The sequence below is a fragment of the Cydia splendana genome, chromosome Z, assembly GCF_910591565.1.
Source record: "Cydia splendana chromosome Z, ilCydSple1.2, whole genome shotgun sequence".
NCBI lineage: Eukaryota > Metazoa > Arthropoda > Insecta > Lepidoptera > Tortricidae > Cydia > Cydia splendana.
This window is the reverse complement of record NC_085987.1, coordinates 38,607,997-38,630,028: the sequence shown is the minus strand read 5'-3', so window position 1 is coordinate 38,630,028 and position 22,032 is coordinate 38,607,997. Positions and strand designations below refer to the sequence as shown.

Here is a 22,032-nt window from a genome sequence, read left to right as displayed (position 1 = left end):
CGTCTTATAAATCGATGAACACCGGTAGCATGCACGAAAAAGTGTCACGTTGTGGACAAATCTCCATGGTAACGTCGTGGACAGGTCTCCATGGTAACGTTACGGCCACGTTTTCTTATGACGTTACTCGTATCACGCAAAATTATCGTCTGTAAACCGGCTTTACAGACAACCATATTTTTTATGTGCCATGCTATTGGTCATCACTTTTATAATATCGCCTGACCGTCTGCAAGATGTTTAAACGATTTTTGCCCTTAAGGTGGTTCACTACTAATGTCCCCGATTGTACCACCTATGTCCCTACTATTTTCATATTATGGCAGCCGCAAAACATTGCACGAATGAGATATGTATTACAAACACTCGGTAACACAATAGTCACCTAACAAAGATACCAAGCACTTTACGTAGATACAGTTGCGTGAAAATAACAAAGATAATAGAACATATACTCGTAGAACACTGACAATGCCAGAAGCATTTATACTCTGCTCTATTTTCCAGTTCTCCTAAACCAATTCGAGTCCACGCGAATTTTATCGAATTAAACGCCCCATATAAAACAAGCGGAACGAAAAAGGGACAAAGCGTGCTCGGAGGAGGCAAAAAATAAAAACTCTTTTGCTCTTCGTGAAAGGGCGCCTAAGCTGGAAGGTATGAACGATATGTACCCGATGAAATAGATAATACAACGCGTAAATTCTGTTCGCGACCATTTATTTCGGTGTGTAAAGTGTTTAAAACATTAGACAATTATTTAGATCGAAAGGAAAGATATTTACTGTGTTGATATCAGGCGTAGTTATGAAATAATATTCATCAAGAGTAATTATTGAAAATTTACAAAATAGTAATGCCGGAAATGAGCATTCGTTAATTACGACAATGGATTGGCGTGCGGATGAATTTGGTGTGAATCAAATCCAATGGGATTATACGTTCAGTTAACGATTTTCTCACTGTTTTAATCCATCATATGAGTGTAAATTTATTGAAAATCCGCGTCATGCATAAGCGATAACGCCGATAACATACACATTTTTGGTTACTGTAATAATTACCTAATTAAAAGCACTGAATTAACTCATGCTGTATACCTAACAATTGCATATAAAATTATTTAAATAAATAAGAGAGGAAATAGTAATAACTAAAATCAAGCTTATTCCACAATAAGCATAATAAACCTTGTGCTGTGGTGAAGATAACGATTCTATTCAATGACGATTGATAAATACTTTAAAAATATACTACTTGTGTACATTGAAGACTCCTGTAATCTCCGCTCGGCTCTCACTAAATGTTTCATCCATACCTTTAATCCATAAATATTGTTCGTAAGTATTCTAAAATCTTTACAAATGCATTCGTTATTTAGGCCGGCAACGGGATATCGTGACCTAAGCCGATTCGCGTACACGCAAGTAGAAATCCAAAACAGTTCGTTGTTGAGAGATAAATGTGCGGCTGGAGATGCGGTGAAAGTTTCACCCGCACCCGGACTATTCTCACCATGTGTCGCATTTGAACTCGTGACCCTTGAGGTTTTCCACTGTCGTCACCCGACTAATGGCTTATGACGTACCCCCTTCAGTCGCCCTGTGTGTCCCGAAATCAATTATGAACTTGTCGATCCCAAAATGAGATCTCTTTCCTGATTTACATATGTTGCCTCTTTACGTATTTCTAATCTCAATAACGTGGAACAAGGACGAAATATTACCTATACACGCCTCTTATCCCGGGGAAAATGGAACATTATTGAATTTTATGTCAATTTCTTATGCAATATATAAAGAAAGATTTTACGATAGGTTCTCAACAAAACAGAGTACTTTGTAAATACAACCAAAGGTATCACTGCAAGATAAAAGTGTATTCTAAAACATCTACTTTTATACATTGTTCAAAATTGTTGTATATTACTCGTATGTAAGAAACAGTTACTATAATTAACTTCGATCATACACAGGTTGAAGGGATTTTGCTCCGCTAAAAGAATATAGGCTTCAGATGTTACGTTTTATATATCACGATGGCTTTGTTATTATTTTTTTTATTTTATATTGTTGAGAATTCATTTTGCGCCAATTTTATGGTTTATTGTATTATTTCCGTTCAATCTCGCCCATTTTCTTATTTTACATAAGCTGCAATAAATTGGGTTAGAATGACGAAGTAGGCATGGTGTGTTACCGAAATAAAATGTTGGTAAAATAATTTATTTTCGTGTCCCCGTACGACGACACGGCTTGTGATGGAAAAGCATTTGCTATACTTCCGAAAATACCGAGTGTGTTGACTTATTTTATGTCCATTAGGTATGTTCATGTTTTAGTTCTTACAATGCGAGTGAGTTAAAATCAATCAGTTAAGAAATAATACGTGTTGTGGCGTCGTTATCTTTTCACACGGTGATTTGTTTACTAGTCGTCGGTCGCTCGACGCGTGCAGATCGAGCCGGGGACTTTTGTTTAGCGTCAGTTATGCGAGTCGTCTATTATCCGCGCCTTGCGATAGCGAAACATTGTAAATGAACTTGCAAAATCTAAAATTAGATCGCACCGCCACTATTTTTAACGTAATATTCGAGGCCTGCGAACTAGTCTATTGCACAAAACTGTAATATGCCTGTATGGACATTGTAACACACACATGTATGGACGTACAGTACCAGGGTTGGCCCGAAAGTTGTTAGCTGCTCCGGCTCTACTCATGCGATTTTAATCACTACACATTATAAAACAAAGTCCCCCGCCGCGTCTGTCTATTTGTGTGTTTTTATGTTTGTTCGCGATAATCTCAAAAACTACTGAACAGATTTTCATGCGGTTTTCACCTATCAATAGAGTGATTCTTGAGGAAGGTTTAGGTGTATAATTTGTTAAACCGTGCGAAGCCGGGGCGGGTCGCTAGTATTATTTATAACATGTATAATATTTCAGTTTTTATTGAGGTTACTTAACCGTGTTTTTACTTAATCACGATTAAGTAAAAACACGGTTGAAGCCTAATGAACAGTCAGTTCCTGAGACTCATTGTGTGCTATCGTTTTATAAACAGTTTCTGTTTATTAAAATATTAGATCTTTTAGGTGCTGCGAATGGCTAATTTCGTTTTTTGTTTTAAGTCTAAAACGTTTTGATTTTGATTAAGAGGAAAAGGGACAATCGTTTCTCCCTTTAAATGTAGTCCCCATATCCTCCCTGGGTGTGGGTGTGTGTCAATACATACACATCCTCATCGTTTGATATTTTTAGATTTTTTCTTAAAAGTAATATGCAACCACTGATAGAAGATTTGCTAGACATGCAAGCAGAAAATGAGGTAAGTACCAACAGTCAACACGTAAAAGCGTGTGTACAAAAATATAGCTACGTTACTATTAATACGTGTAAAATAGACTTAGGTACTTAATACCACAAAGCGAATAAAATATCGAGTTCATTTACTAAAAATATCAAAGGCAAAGCGAATAGTTCCCGGCCCGTAAGACAAAGCTCGAGCTGGAGTCACCCAAGCCACTTGGAACATTTCCAAACCAGTCTGCTCTAGGGATAATTATAGTAGAGATTAAATTATAGACATTTCCAAAGTACTTCAAAAAGTGTATTTCTACTTATACGATTTCATTGCAGTATTTCCATCCAACTTAAAATTCACATTAAAAAAATATATTGCCATTTTCGTGTAAGACGGATCTGTACATAGCAACCGAAGTAATCAAATACGACTTTTATGCCTTAAAATTACGTACACATTAGGTATGAGTACGTTGTATTTAGTAGGTACTAGCAATAAAATACTATACTAATGTATGCTGATGACGTTGCTGCGATTGTTACTGCTCCGAATGGAGATGGCGTTGAGAAGGCGTTGAACGAGGCAGCGGCGCAGCTTGCTTATTGGTTCAGAACCAATGGCTTAGCTCTCAACCTTAAGAAAACGCACTTCATGCAATTTAATTTATCTGGTCGCCAAGCAGCGCCGCTGGCTGTTGAAATCGATGGAACGCTGCTGGAACAAACCACTGCTACAGCTTTTCTGGGTTTTGAGATAGACTCGGGCTTGAAGTGGGATGGGCATGTAGACAAACTGTGCAGCAGAGTAGCAAGCGTGTGCTTTGCCCTTAGTAGAGTTGTCGGGTCTGTGACTCCGGAGGTTGCCCGCGCGTGTTATTTTGCCACAGTTCACTCCCTAATACAGTACGGGGCGGAACTCTGGGGACGCTGTGCCGAGTGGGAAAGAGTTTTTCGCCTCCAGAAACGCGCCATACGAACCATCTCACAAGTACCGCTAGATACTCCGGCAAAGCAACTGTTCACAAAACTGGGCATTCTCACATTACCCGCAGTAGTAATAATGCAGGTGGCGGTGTACGTGCGTGAACACCTTACGTCCTACAAAACGAACGCAATGGTACACGAGTACAATACGCGAAACGCTAACAAGCTTGTAGGTATTAGCCGCAAACTTGTGAAGTCGTCCAAGTTAACTCACGTTATGGGCCCCACGGTCTACAACAAGTTACCAAGCATTGTAACTGAGGCCACAAGTCTGCATAGGTTTAAGTGCCATCTAAAACACTGGCTTATTGAGCGCTCGTTCTATAACTACGATGAATTTTTAATGTATAAAGACAGTTAGTCCATATACCAACATCCTTAAGTGTAATTATTTATTTATTATTTCGGTACTGACTTCAATATTAGGTACTATTATTAGGTATGTGTTATAATTTATTCGGATGAATTCGTGAAGTGACTAATTATGGTTGTATAATTGCACATTTTTACTAATATTTTATTTTTATCATATTGAGATCTAATTTTAACTCAATCATTTTACAATACTGTAATCTGTTGGGAATCATTATATTAATTATCATCTTTGACATGTAAACCGGTTTTATCAAATAAATGAAAAAAGAAAAAAAAAAGAAGAAAAGAAAAAAAAGTAAGTCATCAAGGAACACATACCTACCTATGTACTTCAATTGGACCTAAATGCCTTTTGGAATAGACGAGACTTCGTTAAGGTCTGTGAGTTCAAGTCCTTTCCCGAACGCAGCTCGATGAGCACTGAGCGGACGGTCGTGCGTGCCCGGTATCATAGATATTATGGTTATTGAATTGTTATATTTAACAAAAAAAAGTAATCGATAAGTTCGATTAAAAATAACTTTACGCATTTTAAGATGCAATTTTCATTTGTGCAAAACAGTAACAGATGTTTAATGGTGCATTTTAGACCTACCTATGTTTGTGGGACCGAAAATAATTCATACTAATATTATAAATGCGAAAGTGTGTCTCTCTGTTTGTTACCTCTTCACGCTTAAACCGCTGAACGGATTTAGTTTAAATTTGGCATAGAGATAGTTTAAGTCCCGGGGAAGGACATAAGATAGTTCTTATGCCAGAAGTCATTCCTAAAGATGGTGAAAAGGGGGGTGGAAATGAGAAAATTAATGAAGTGCCTGTTAATTGGTGTAAACAATTAAGCATATTATGCTCGAATTGCTATTAGATTTTATCCAGGCGCTGTACTTACTCTAGCTGTTGGTACTAATTCCACGCAGAAGCGGGCAAAGCTAGTGGTAAATAAACATGGTAGTACCATAGCTTAATAATATGCCAACCAAAATAGATTTTTTCGAAGAATTAATTCCGAGCAAGCTGGGAAACGTTTTAATACCTTAAGGTGGTCCTAAATGCGTTTAATCCGAGTTTGCGCAATCCCAGGAGGTACAAGGTACTTATTAGGTGCATGACAAATATCTTAGTCATGAGTCCGTAAATTAATTTATCAGTATTGACCATGATACTTACTTAACATTGTTATCTGATTTATATTAGTCTATCCATAGGTACCGCAAAACTTCCGAAGCCGACTGAAGATTGTCAAAACTGAGTATTTTATAAGCATTTTTAAACCTCAAAACACGAGCACCCTTATTTATATCCGGCGGTTTGTTAGAACCACTCAAGTCAAGGTCTATTCTCGACAAAATTTACGACAGTGCATAAATATCAATTCCCCGGTTATTTGCAATAAATTCACATTTTGATGTTGAGGTCTGGTTGAGTGCGCAACTTTTTCGTAGCATCATATTTAACCTTTCTGTATATTTCATTCGTAATTTCGAGATTGCAAAAACATGATGTTTTATATTTCTGCCATAAAATACCGGTTTATAGTTATAAAATATTTAAATACATTGCTTTTGTTTGAATCCGCTAATGCACTTCTTTGTTCTTGGTGCCTTTTCAGCGTTGTTGTTTGAAAATTGTGCCATTCGTCTCGAGATGCCGAGCTGGTGATTTGTTCTGGCCCTATATCTGCATCTAACTATAATGACACTATTTATTAGATGTCTTTTGATGTACCTACAGTATATTTTACAAAAGCTTTATAGCTCTAGATTGAATTCGAACTTAAATATCTGGGGCCACCACAAAATAAAAATACAAAAAGAGAAAAAGTGTACAAATTACATTGTTAACTGAACTATAATTTGGAGTTTGAGAAATAAAAGCGGGTGCGGACTAATCAATAATACATTTCTATACTTCCAAAATCGGTAGGCAGTATTTAAACTAAATTCAATAGTAAAAATGATTTAATAATTTCTTATTAAATGAGGACAAATATAAGATAATCTCTAGTTTCACGTGCCAAGTGACAGCTGGGAGTGTAATATAGTTCAACATGATTGATCGGAGCCGTATTCCTGAAATGAATCTCTGAATGCACTCCTGGCGCATGTGTGTGCCGGTGACATGTGACGTCTTGTGAAAATGCGGTCGCGCGTCGCCTTGAATAAATTGAATCCTGATATGATCTCTGCACAGCGTAGCAGGTAACCAGTAAGTTTATTTTATTACAGTCACTGAAAAGCAACTGCAGTTAAGATTAATTAAACATTTGGTTGATAAAAACACTAAACAAAGGCATAGGTATAATTACGATCTACTTTTTGTGGTATTCTTCCCGTGCATGTAAGGTCGTATATTTGAATGTTTTGTGTAGCTATTATAGTGAAGAATTTAAAGTAAAAAGAATAAGTAAACGTACTACTAGATCAACAAGAGAATATATTATGCCAAAGATTTATAATGAATACCCACTATTGCTGAACGAAAATAAGTTAAGAATAGGCAGTATGAAATTACAACTCAAAAAACTGTTACTAGATAAGTATAAGATCTCAAATACATAAAACTTAGTCCTAAAACAAACGAATGCATTTAAAACTACATATAAACTAACATACATAACATAATTATAATATAATTTTAATAATAGTAACTTCTAAAAATGATGTAAATAAAGACTACTCACGCGCAGGTGCACTAATGAACTGCATCCAATAATGAACCCTATTTTGACCTAAAATAGATCGTAATCGTAATAACAAAATGATGACAATACGTTTAGCGCGAGCCGTGCGGCCCAAGTACTTAACTACTTACCGAACGACAGTAGGTACTTATTGCGTCGAAATAGGGTTTATTACAGGCTGGCAGGCAGTTGTGTGTTGTTGATATTTGTTATATGATACCTATTTACCTACCTAAGTACTATTGTTGTTTTTAGTTTAGTTGAGCGCATCGCCAACAAACTGTTTTACAGTTTGGCGAAACTTTAATTATAGGTAACACTGTACTTTGTGTTCTGTTAAATAAATTAAAAAAAAAAAGGAATTACGTGTAACATATTTTCTAAGAGGCGCCATTTTTACAGTTAGATTTTGTAAATCCAACAAATGTCCCCCACATTCTAAAAAATATACCGTTTTTTATATAAGTATTTGGGTTTTTAAAAATAAAACTAAGTTTCACCACAAAGTTTTCTATGTCCTTACCTATGTACATTCAAACTTTTTTTATAGTTACAACCATGTCTGCAACTAAAAAAATCGGCCAAGAGCATGTCGGGTTGTCGGGCCATGCTCAGTGTGGGGTTCCGTAGTTACTTATCCGTCATAATAGGATGCCTTGTACATCACAAGCAAAAGGGAGTACCTTCGCGGCACTTGTACGCCTTTTTTCCGAAAACTCAAAAAACGGCTTAACCGAGCATGTCCGCTACAGTTTTCATTGAAGTTCTTTACTTACACCATAGGAAATGAGGATTTACTTAACCAAACAGGATCATAAATATAAGTAAACAGGCTCTAAAAATATAAAATATTTTATCTGTGCTTGGACTTAGATTACCTACTAGGGTATCTGTGTTTGAATTTGAAATGGGTTTTATCAGTATACATCGAGCATAACGAAATGTAATATTTGAATATCAGAACTTAACATAATCAAGATTCAATTTATGTATGTAAGAAGTTGGTAGGCACCTTTTTAGAATAATTCGTTCTTCGTCAGATGTGTTTTTAACACGGACCCTAAAACTGCGCTTACCTATTTATTCTTCATTTATAACTAACAAATTCTTATTTTTGCCACTTTAGCTATGGAACACTAAAAAAGCGGAATGAATCCTTTTCTCCGTTCTCCATAAAAATGTTTTGATTGATTAGCAATTATAGCTAAGTAGGTATTAATGTCGTTAAAAGGGAATGTCGATTCTACATGTTTACGGAATTTGAAAGGAAAACAAGATTTACCTTATAAAAGGAAACAAATAATGATTAGGTGAAGTTTGTGCAATCAAAGCCCTGCAATTTTGGCGGAAGTCATAAAAATTTACGTTCAAACCGGCAAATGTGCGGCGATAATCGAGTAAAGCCCCTGTCACATTTTACCAAATCTGGTGCATCGGAATTGTCTGCACAAACTGCCGTGACATATTTTTTTATTGCCTAACTGAATCACTAAAACGTTTTGACGCATACGTGATTTTTGGTGAACAAGAATCATTTTTTAATAAAGTTAAAAAAGGTCGGTATTTATGATTCGACGTAAATGTAGTCCTTAACTGTTGTAGGAGCATCACAAAGAATATGACATCTAATTTGTTTATTTTACAATGTTATCTATAATTAATTATTTCTTAATTAACATTTTTTAATGAGTTAATTTTATTTAAAGTTTCCATATGTATAAGTATTTTTAGTTACACAAAAAGTTAAACAATAATAATCACAAGAATAAATAGTTCTGTATTGAGTAAAAATTCGAAAATATTTAATTTAAATCTTACATTAGAAGCGGCGGTGGCCGAGTGGATATGACATCCGACTTTCAATCCGGAGGTCGCGGGTTCAAATCCTGGCTCGTACCAATGAGTTTTTCGGAACTTATGTACGAAATATCATTTGATATTTACCATTTGCTTTTCGGTGAAGGAAAACATCGTGAGGAAACCTGCATACATCCGCGAAGAAATTCAAAGGTGTATGTGAAGTCCCCAATCCGCATTGGGCCAGCGTGGGGACTATAGCCTAAGCCCTCTTGCGAGTGAGAGGAGGCCTGTGCCCAGCAGTGGGACGTATATAGGCTGAATGATGATGATTGATGATGAAATCTTACATTAGCTAAATCTTACATAGGCTATAAGCTATAAGCGTACTTCCGAAGCTTTCGGCCGAAAGAGTAAGGATATTTTGTTACCAGAAAAATATAAAATAAAAACAGAATTAATTTATTCTTGTGTACAGTCGAGGTATAAGATATCTATATCTACATTTGAAAGTTCCATAAGATCTTTATACATATAAATACCTAACTTAACATTAGGGTGTGACAAATACTTTTTCACCACACCAACTGGTAAAGGCTCTCTTGATTGTTCAAAAACTGATAGCGAAGTTGCATTTTATTCACATGTGAGGCAAAGTAATCAAATGCAAATATTGCGTTGTTTTCTTATGTTTGCTGGTAGAAATTACTTTTAAATGAAAAACTAATCAGTGTTAAAATAAGGAATAAAAGGTGTGACATTTTTAAAAACAAAAGTTGAAGTCTTGTCTTCTTAAATCACAAGAGGTATGTTCTGATATGAGCTTACTTTCCGAAAGAAAAGTTTTTCATAACTTTTCCTTCCTTCCTTTTGAGAGTGTAGGCGGGTCCTAACTGTCGGAGGTGAAATATGTAAATAGCTAGCAAGCGTTCAAATAATAGCCTTTCTGGAGATTTAGAGCGGGTTTAGTAACCTCATACATTTTAGTATGAGATTTTAATGGATGTTTTATAGAGTATTTACTTACGAGGGTTGGTCCGAAAGTTATTAGCTGTTCTGGCTCTACTCATGCGATTTGTATTAGGTATTTTTACCATTGTGAGACATATAATTTCAATGCTAATTATGGCAATGAAAAATAATTGATTATATCCGTATTCCTTGTTGTATTTAACAATTAGTATCTGTCTGTCAGTGCTTTATTGTTAATAGTGTTTTATTGAAAATAAATTCAATAGGTTAAGTAAAACATTTAATAAGATACTGTAACACCTTAAAAATTAAAACCAAAATATTAAATAAAACTAAAATCTTTACAACAAGTATTAGTAATTGTAATCCCAACAAAAACATAAATGTGAAATGAGAGCCAAGTTCAATATTAAGAATATGTGTCGTTGTTGACTCGCTGACAAAAGAATTGAGATCTATATGGGTGCCAAGTTCTGTGTTGTGTAGAAAATCCTGAAATTATAATGGATTTGACTTGGCTAGTTTTTACCAACAAACCAAATTTTAGAAAAGTAGCCTATACGTAAAAACTAGCCAAGACAAATCCTTTATAATTTCAGGATTTTCTACACAACACAGAACTTGGCACCCATATAGATCTCAATTCTTTTGTCAGCGAGTCAACAACGACACATATTCTTAATATTGAACTTGGCTCTCATTTCACATTTATGTTTTTGTTGGGATATCATTACTTTTTGTACAGAAATTACTATAGTAGGTATTCATCATAAAAGTAGTTTGCCTAAGCGAAAAGGAGACCCTCGCTAACGCGCGGTCAATTGTTAAAAAGTTTCAGTTTTCAGATTTTTTTCTTTTTTATACGCCTAATAGTCTACCTTCATGCCAAATATCAAGTTTCTAAGTCATCTAGAAGTGGGTTAGGTTTTTGGTCTATAAGTATTAATTTTCTTTTTTCCATCAAAATATCAATAATTTCCAGTTTTCAGATTTTTCCCTCTATATACACCTAATAGTCTACCTTGATGCCAAATATCAAGTTTCTAAGTGATCTAGAAGAGGGGTTAGGTTTTTGGTCTATAAGTATTATTTTTTTTTTTTCATCGAAATATCAATAATTTCAAGTTTTCAGATTTTTCCCTCTATATACACCTAATAGTCTTCCTTGATGCCAAATATCAAGTTTCTAAGTCATCTAGAAGTGAGTTAGGTTTTTGGTCTATAAGTATTAATTATTATTTTTTCCATCTAAATCTCAATAATTTCCAGTTTTCAGATTTTTCCCTCTATATACACCTAATAGTCTACCTTGATGCCAAATATCAAGTTTCTAAGTGATCTAGAAGTGGGTTAGGTTTTTGGTCTATAAGTATTAATTTTTTTTCCCCTCGAAATATCAATAATTTCCAGTTTTCAGATTTTTTCCTCTATATACACCTAATAGTCTACCTTGGTGCCAAATATCAAGTTTCTAAGTCATCTAGAAGTGAGTTAGGTTTTTGGTCTATAAGTATTAATTATTTTTTTTCCATCGAAATATCAATAATTTCAAGTTTTCAGATTTTTCCCTCTATATACACCTAATAGTCTACCTTGATGCCAAATATCAAGTTTCTAAGTCATCTAGAAGTGAGTTAGGTTTTTGGTCTATAAGTATTAATTATTTTTTTTCCATCGAAATATCAATAATTTCCAGTTTTCAGATTTTTCCCTCTATATACACCTAATAGTCTACCTTAATGCCAAATATCAAATGTCTAAGTGATCTAAAAGTGGGTTAGATTTTTGGTGTATAAGTATTAATTATTATTTTTTCCATCTAAATCTCAATAATTTCAAGTTTTCAGATTTTTCCCTCTATATACACCTAATAGTCTTCCTTGATGCCAAATATCAAGTTTCTAAGTCATCTAGAAGTGAGTTAGGTTTTTGGTCTATAAGTATTAATTATTATTTTTTCCATCTAAATCTCAATAATTTCCAGTTTTCAGATTTTTCCCTCTATATACACCTAATAGTCTACCTTGGTGCCAAATATCAAGTTTCTAAGTCATCTAGAAGTGGGTTAGGTTTTTGGTCTATAAGTATTAATTTTCTTTTTTCCATCAAAATATCAATAATTTCCAGTTTTCAGATTTTTCTCTCTATATACACCTAATAGTCTACCTTGATGCCAAATATCAAGTTTCTAAGTGATCTAGAAGAGGGGTTAGGTTTTTGGTCTATAAGTATTAATTATTTTTTTTCCATCAAAATATCAATAATTTCAAGTTTTCAGATTTTTCCCTCTATATACACCTAATAGTCTACCTTGATGCCAAATATCAAGTTTCTAAGTCATCTAGAAGTGAGTTAGGTTTTTGGTCTATAAGTATTAATTATTTTTTTTCCATCGAAATATCAATAATTTCCAGTTTTCAGATTTTTCCCTCTATATACACCTAATAGTCTACCTTAATGCCAAATATCAAATGTCTAAGTGATCTAAAAGTGGGTTAGATTTTTGGTGTATAAGTATTAATTATTATTTTTTCCATCTAAATCTCAATAATTTCCAGTTTTCAGATTTTTCCCTCTATATACACCTAATAGTCTACCTTGGTGCCAAATATCAAGTTTCTAAGTGATCTAGAAGTGGGTTAGGTTTTTGGTCTATAAGTATTAATTTTTTATTTTTTCCATTGAAATATCAATAATTTCCACTTTTCAGATTTTTTCCTCTATGTACACCTAATAGTCTACCTTGATGCCAAATTTCAAGTTTCTAGGTCATCTGGAAGTGGGTTAGGTTTATGATCTATATGTCAGTCAGTCACAAAAATGTTGGTTTTTAAACGATAATTTATCAGTAACTATTTGAGCTATGTTTATGAAATATTGTATTTTGGACAAGCTAAGGGGCTTGAATACATGTGCCAAATTTCATTAGTGTAGGTTAAGTAGGTTTCAAGTTGTGAAGGGGTCAAAAGTGGCTCGAAATGGTTCGTGTAATATTACACACGGTTGCTGCGTCGCCAGTTCCTTTTTCTTTGAACTTGGCTGGACACGCTACCGCGTGTCTAGATCTGTATCTTTAGGTATTGAAATAAAAGTAAACAAAATCTACCCTCAAATGGATCCTTAAGCCACTTGAGGGTAGACGAAACCATTACATGATCAAATAACGTAGGTTAAAGTCAAGTCGTTCAGGGACTGATCCAGGCGGTTTTGTATTTGGTTGGTTAACCAATAAATGTTACTACTAGGTACCTGAAAATTAACAAATTATTAGTTTACTATTATTTAAATTTCTAAAGATACAAAGTATAGTCACTTGATTATTAAAATTGCTCATTATATAAGAAAATAGTATGTAGTGATAGAAAAAGATTGAAGTGTCCGAAGGAAGCAAATTACCGTTTACAAAACCTCCATTTCTGTAAAGCAACAAAATAAAGAGAATGCAGTAAGCCGGCTTGACTTCCGAGCTCACCCCGTTCGCAGTCTACCTTTATCTTAATATTCACTGATATTAAAAAGTTAATCCGCAAAAATAACAGGAGCAGCCGGCGGTCGCTGTTATCACAGACGTCTAAGAAAAACAAGACCCGTGCTTAAAATGCAAAGGTAAAAATATTAACCAATTCCTGTGTTCTCTTCTGCTCGGGTTGAGTTAAAACTTTTCCTATATGGAAATCGAAAACTAATAGTGATATCCATTCAATAGTGACGAGAGGACGGCAATGTTTTTAAAGAGTTTCTGGTTTGGTTCAAGTGTGATTTAAGCTTATATATCATTTTACGTGGTTCTCAATTAAAATAACATTTTTTCTGCAGGGCTTATAGGAAACGATAGGAAGTATAGCGTCGCATGGTTTATTATTAATCTGCTGTTAAATGTGAAAAGTGGAAGTAAATTTTTTTCACGCCACTGTTCGGAAATGTGACAATAGATGGTCTAAAACCAAGCTGGAAAGTAGGCAATAGCTGTAGCACCTGAACCACCACTACTACAATGTTTCATTGTTATCATCATCTGTCATTGGTGACGGTTCGCTACAGCAATGAGTATCATTTAAAACATAAAAATCAATAAAAGGTCTTTTTTGGTGTAACTTTTACCTTCAAAAATAAAGTTAGATTATTTATAGGACCAATTGCTTGTTTAAAAAAAAAGAAATGTAAAACCATTCAGTTCATTTTGTTTTTACAATTATCCATTCATTTCACGCTTAAGGCGTTTTTTACTTTTGTAGCTGTTTGTGTTTTTTTAGCAATAACGCTTCTAAGTTTAGAGTCGGTTTGAAGCAAATAACAGAAAAACGCTTCTTAAAAGTGACAAAAAAAGTAAAAAAGGCGGGATCTGAAAATACTTACTGAATTGGACAGTGTAAATTGTGTTTGACTAAAAAATACAAGAAACACGTATCTACGCTCGCTATAAAAATGAGTTTTTCTAGTGAAGAAAATGATATTCTTACGCTGCCGCCTACCGAAATTCAAGAGAGAGTGTGCGTAGTGCGTATTTTATAGCGAGCGTAGATACGTGCTACGCTCGCTATAAAAATGAGTTTTTCTAGTGAAGAAAATGATATTCTTACGCTGCTGCCTACCCAAATTCAAGAGACAGTGTGCTGTCTCTGTGGACAGTGGCTAGTTATTTGCTACCAGAGAAATCGCGGCCTAGTACTTATAGTTGTGCAAATGTTTTCTTATTTCCTCGCAGTAGTCGTGAAAAGCTCTATGTTATGCCTCGGCCGGAAACGCTAAAGATGGACTCGTATTATTTGAGGGCCTCCACTAACGTGTCGGCCCTCAAACGCACTCGTCCATCTTTTAGCGGTTTTCCATCCTCTCCTACAATGTACTATTTATTAACAGCATTCTGCCTTGTATAAAAAAACAACTATTTTAAACAAATAATTAGGTACCTAGTAAAGGAAAACATCGTGAGGAAACCGGACTAATCCCAATAAGGCCTAGTTTCCCCTTTGGGTTGGAAGGTCAGATGGCAGTCGCTTTCGTAAAAACTAGTGCCTACGTCAAATCATGGGATTAGTTGTCAAGCGGACCCCAGGCTCTCATGAGCCGTGGCGAAATGCCGGGATAACGCGAGGAAGAAGAAGAAGAAGAAGAATTAGGTACCTAGTAGTAGGATGGAGATAATCAAAAAAAGTTCGATTAACTCGCGCACCGAGGGTTCCATATCCATACATACTTTCAATTACATGTCTCATGCAACTATAAACACGAAAGATTTTTGACCAGAAGTATACTAAGTAGGTACAATTGTGTACAGTACTCTCCAAGGCCTATTGACTTCCTTGGAATGACGTGACCCTTCATAATTGTACATGTGTGCTCCGTTCCTAGAGCAAGATTGCCAGTAATTACCATATAAATATTTTACTACAGCAACATTGCTAGAACTGGCTTTGTCTATACGATTTCTAGGAACAAATCCAATTAATTTTATCAAATATATTTTGATTTATATTTTATGAAGTAGTCAAAGTCATATGTAAATTATTAATATTTTTTTGATATAGATGGTCAAGCAAATCTTGTCAGTAGAAAAAGGCGCGAAGTTAAAATTTTCAATGGGACGATATCCCTTCGCGCCTACATTTTTCAAATTTGCCGCCTTTTTCTACTGACAAGATCTGCTTGACCCAGTATATATGTAAATTATTATCTATTTCAGTTTGTCTTTGTCTATGTTCATAAAATCTATGAAGGGTAGACGTGCCTCTACCCTCCTTGATAAAATTAAAAAAAAATCTTTGTCAATAGGCCTCTTTGATAGGCCTTGATTTGGGTCTGGCCGGTAAGAACATAGGTCAAAAGTCTGTAATGTCAATGCTGTCAGTAAAGTCATTTAACGCAATAATAATTATCAGTTTTCATATAAAACGATTTATTCACTTGAAATATATTTATTTACCTATTAATTTTAAAAATAAAAACTATTCTTATGTACGAGCAAGTCGAGCAACATATCTAAATGCGTCTTAGCACAGACTTAGTTAAATTTAAACCGTTGTAGTAAACCAGAAACAGCAATAATTTCAAGGTAAGAAATATAATTAATCTTTAAATAAAAATGAGCGTACTAATTGCCAAATTCAAATATAATAATTTAATCTTACTATATCCGTAAGTCCCGCGGACGCTATATCGCATCCGAAATTATAATCAAAATTCATCATAGATGTAAAACCTCACATTGTTTAAGCTGGTAAATTTAGACCCGTAGCAATTAGCGACGTTAGTAATTAGGAAATAGGAAGTTAGATTATATTGTTTAATTTGTGACTGTTTTGTTTTAGAGAGTGAATCAGCAGATGGCTTGAGCGTGAGATAATAATATAATCCTGGGCCGTTATATGATTTCTTGGAAAAAGCTAAAAGGGCACGTATATGCCGCATATCCAGACTAGTTTCCGAAAATGTCCGATAACCGGATAGATGTAATTTAACAACTTGTAACCATTTGCCATATCAATGTATGTATTCATATGTATTGCTCCTAACATATGTACAGTAATCTTAATAGGAATGAAAATATTTATATCTTAATAATACGTAACTTTTTTGTTACCTTTTATATTTGACGAATTTCTAAATATAGTACCTAATCTTTTAACGTATTTTTTTATTTATTTGTGATATGCTAATTTAAGAGCCCATCAACGTGCACACTAGCGCCACTGCTAAATAATCGTGATTATTTAAATTTAATGACAGATATTTTAAAAAAGGGGCCGCTACGGACTGTATTGTATATTTAAGTACCTTTTGAATACATCAAACTAGTTTTTATGTTGCTGGATTCGTAGCTCAAAACAAAAACGGCCGTTTTAACTTTGGACGCGTAGATTGACGAATCCAGTAACATAAAAACTAGTTTGATGTATTCAAAAGGTACTTAAATACACAATACAGTCCGCAGCGGCCCCCTTTTTTAAATATCTGTCATTCAATTTAAATAATCACGATTATTTAGCAGTGGCGCTAGTATGCTCGTTGATGCGCTCTTAAAAACCTGACCCCAACAAAAAAGAAAAAATTACAAAAAGAAATTCCCTCTCCGGGATTCGAACCCAGGACCATTAGCTTCCTAAACTGGATTACTGCCAATACCCGCTAGGATAAACGGGTTGTCAATTCTAATTACAATGGTATCCTACCAGAGCGCTAGTAGTATAAACGAACTTTTGAAAGGGACATCTTTTTGTATGGAGTTATCGTTCTTCTCCTAGTGAGTATTATATTCTTTGGTACTCTCTATCGGCAAATTCTAAATTTTAAAAGAAGGTGTAATATCACAGAAATTGCAAGTGTCATAAACACACGCAAAGGCGTTGAATTGCAAACTAAATTCGAAAATGTTTTTAGTTGAATACAGATTAAAACTATCAAGAATATCAAGATAGAGGTGCGAGTATTTTATATAATATTGTAATTGTTTTTACAATCGCGTTTTGGAATGTACCTAAAACTCAAGCTCTTTTCTTAGTATAGCTTAGTGGGCGAGTATTAGCCCTTGTCATCTTGCCGATATTCAGGCGTAATCTTTTTTATCGGTTTAATATCAGGTTATGAATTAGAGCTCAGTCAGTGTTAAAAGTGACGTTTTCTATTGAAGAAATGTCACTTTTGACACTGTCGATCAGATCCATAATACAGATCTAATTCATAACATGTTATTGAAATCAGTATTCCTATGCCTTATAACAGTAGTAATCACGTCCACTTACCGTCATGCGAATCGTACATGTAGATGATCTCGGTCCAGCCATACCACACGATTGTATCTACAATTGCCTTGTGATAATCAGGCCTCATGCTCACTGCGTGGTCAATCAATCCCGACGATGGCGGTATCACCTGTCGAAATATCAATCCTATAGGTCAATCAATCCCGACGATGGCGGTATCACCTGTCGAAATATCAATCCTATAGGTCAATCAATCCCGACGATGGCGGTATCACCTGTCGAAATATCAATCCTATAGGTCAATCAATCCCGACGATGGCGGTATCACCTGTCGAAATATCAATCCTATAGGTCAATCAATCCCGGCGATGGCGGTATCACCTGTCGAAATATCAATCCTATAGGTCAATCAATCCCGACGATGGCGGTATCACCTGTCGAAATATCAATGCTAGAGAATAGTACGCATGTTCTTAAAATCTGTATATAAACGGGTTGGTGTTAACGGCGGCTTTATAGAGTATGTATTTTGAACATAACGATTATAATTTTAAGATTTTTATTGTACACTACGTATGTCGTTGCTTCTATATTGCTTTATTGTAAATTTTTGGTAACTTTAAATTAGTTTGGCACTAAATCGGTCTAATAAAATGTTTGGAGTGGAATTAATAAATCCCCGAAAATCCCGAGGAACGTACATTTATGCCATCCACGTAATTATTATCTATGTGACAAAAAACTGAGCCTATTCAATTCACGAAAACGTTCTCTGATGAGAAACGATCTCGATCGAGAATATTTTCCATAGGAAACGGAGAACATTGTCTAGATTGGTACAACTCTACATTCACATTCAATATACCTAAAAGGAATATAAGACTATACAATAATAAATATAATACATAACTAATATTGAATTGGTTTAGGGTTTTAGTCCGAAAAAAAAAATATCAAAGCGAACGTCGCGATATTTTTTCATCAAGGCACATTAATTAAATCTTATATTAATCGGAATTATGAAAAATATTATTAAATAACAATGATAGAACAAAATATTTCATTTATTATCATTTTCGTGAAATGAAATTGACATTACGAAACTTTGAACTTTGCCTTACTCTGAAATTACTTTGGCTTAATTAGTTTTGTCCTGTTCAATCTTCCAGTAAAGCGACACCGATAAAATAAAATAAATTGTGAAAAGGTAACTATAGATGGTCAAGCAAATCTTGTCAGTAGAAAAAGGCGCGAAATTGATCTATGAGAAGATATCCCTTCGCGCCTACATTTTTCAAATTTGCCGCCTTTTTCTACTGACAAGATCTAAGATTTATAAATCATATATGTTACCTTCTCGGGGAACCATGGCGTCACAAACGGCATCTGAAAGGTGTTGGTGTAGGAATGGAGTGTGTCAAACGATTCGGGCGTCACCGCGCCGAGCATGCCGAACACACCGCGTGCAAATTGGTTGCATACTGAAACAAACAAAACCCGTAATACATTCACTGTCAGTATTTGTTTTTAAATTCCCCAGATACTAAACTTTTTTCAGTGCGTTTAACCTTTAACCATCGTCTACCACTTACAGGCTCCGCTTTACGAAGAGCTTACATACAATGACCGCTAGGTCGCCACACATAGACGTGCTCTATTACATGTAAAATAACTGCTTGCAACTTTTTCACACAAAAGCGTATATTAAACATGGAATCCATTTTAGCCTGGAACTCGTCTCCTAAGAGGATTGAAATTGAAGGTAATTTTTTTACGTGAGTACCTAGTAATAATTAAGGCCATTTTATGCATTTTTATGTTATTTTTATATACTCGTACTTACTTAAAACTTTTTTTATCTTAACGAGTTACCTAAAGAGTAAATTTTATTAAAAACTAATCCAAAAAATATGTACGTTCTAAATTACATAAAAAGTTAGGTATTCATTAAAAGGATGGACCACACCGCTCCTCAAAAGACGTTGATGCTTCGTTTATTTAATACGTAGTAAAATAATGTATGCATGACCTAAATGCAACCTACCTAGTTATCAATGCGTATTATTTACGTTGCGTCAAGTTTCGGTGTGGTCGATTATTGGTATAAAATCTCATATAGGTATTCATAACGCATCGCAAAATACAACTATGTTTGCTCTTATCCACACCCAATTTTAAAAGGGAAAATAATCAATAACGAGAACGAAAGATATTCTATACTTACTCGTATTTCACGTGTCTACTTTAAATAAGTATCTACCGAAGAAGAGATGGATTAAATCGGACGTTCACTTTATTTTCAAGTTCATTAAATTTAGCTTCACTGACAGGCTTTTAGTGTAATTGCATTAGGGTGCAATTACAATAGGGAGGGGGCGATTGAGCCGTTGTCAATATCGGAGTCTGTTGGGACTGTGAAATTGAATTGGTTATTTCGATAATCGAATAGGTGTGTAAAATATGGCTTAAGGTAAGTAGGTATTCAGTTTTATCTTAAATTTAATAACGTGAACAGTGAGATACTGATTATTTAAATATGATATGATAGTTTTTTTGGTAAATTCTTATTTTAATAATGATTATATTATGGTGAATCCTAGCCTAAACACCTGATGATATAATACTAACATAGTTTAGTTTAGTTTAGTTTATTTATTTCATAATGAATAAATTACAGTATAAATTATTCTTACGCTAATCTATATGAATTTACATTATGATCGTCAATAATTTAGCATGCAAACGTAATTATACAATGTCAACATAATATATTTATTAATTATTATTTAGTAAGGTCAGGTTGGGTAAGTGAAAGATAGTTTATTTTGCTTGGGGTAAGAGAAACAGTATGAGAATTCCATACAAGTGTTTCAATTGCCCCGGTGTTTCACTTACCCAACCTGGCCTTACATAAGTACGTGCATTGGTCCTGGGTTTATTTAGTTGTCTGGGAGATGTTAAATTATAGCGATAACATCTAGGTATGTCGCCTACTGTTACTCGTAAGTACATAAATTATACACATTGTATATTAAAATTTACACGTTGATCAGGAACAAAATTTTCTAATTCAGTAATCGATGGTGAGTTGTTCAGTGAGTTCTTTAATTATCATAAGTACCTAATTTTTAAGTTGAATGTAAATTTAAATTGAAGTTTTATTGTCACCCTACCAATGGTTAGTCTACAGGGTTTAGAGTCGGACCAAGAAAAGTCTGCAGCGGATTTGCTAGCACACGCAGTGCAAGTGTCATTTATACGTCATAATTTCATAGAAGTTTGACGTTTAAAATAACACGTGCACGGCGTGGGCTATCAAATCCGCTGCAGACTTTTCATGGACTGACTCTAAAATCTCTTTTTAAAGTAACAGTCATAAAAAAACTAAAGACTTATCAACAATAAGCAGTCAATTTGTCATTGACAAATTGTTAAATTCCCCGCCAAAGAGACGGCACTGGACGTGCACTTACTTCCCTTCAATAGAAGTAGGGTGTTCAATGTGTCCTTGTACCTATTGTTATTATTTATAACGAAATCATTAACTGTAACTAATTAGATGGTGAAGTAAATTGCATGGGTCCTCGCGTATTGAATTCTACGAGTATTTAGGTTAGTAATTAATATTTTTCAACTCCTGATGGTGATGATGGGAGTTTAAAGTAGGTTCCTTATCATTTTTTAGACATATAATTACAATATTCTATAATAAATATAATATCTAAAATATGTTTTTAAAAACCTGTGTTATTAAATTAATTATTTATTATTCACGTTTATTCTTCAAGAAACTAGAATCTTTTGAATTATCCATTCATCAATATTTGATAAATAATAATCGGAACTTTGTAAACGTTACAATGAATATAGCTACTATTTATACAGGTTGCGGGTTTCTAACTATGTACACTTGGATCATGACTTTGAACAGCAGCCAAATACCATTTGACCGTTGTCTGAAACTGCGGTTAATTCTGACCTGAGAACTCAGGACTATACATACAATTAATTATGTCAATTCCAATCTAGCTCTGATGACAAAAAGTAAGCTTGATAAAAAAAGGATGTATGTTCAGAATTGTTTAAATTACCGTACGCCCTGAACTTAACTCAAGTTCTGGGTGAGGTTAACAACACCTGTGTATTATAATTTATAATAGGTATAAAAGTTCTACATGCCTTTTTACCTGAAAATTTCCCAAATAATCACAGTCCC

At 34.4% G+C, this 22,032-nt stretch overlaps 1 protein-coding gene across 1 annotated transcript in view; it reads right to left on the bottom strand.

Annotated features, from left to right (window-relative positions):
- Window positions 1-22,032, bottom strand: part of LOC134805023 (glutamate receptor 1-like) — an 87,316-nt gene that overhangs the window by 34,067 nt on the left and 31,217 nt on the right. Inside the window, exons 3-4 of the mRNA XM_063778315.1 lie at window positions 19,170-19,297; window positions 17,856-17,985 (exon numbers count right to left, since the gene is read on the bottom strand). Coding sequence (XP_063634385.1) covers window positions 17,856-17,985; window positions 19,170-19,297 — 258 coding nt within the window. The remainder of the gene's footprint in view (window positions 1-17,855; window positions 17,986-19,169; window positions 19,298-22,032) is intronic.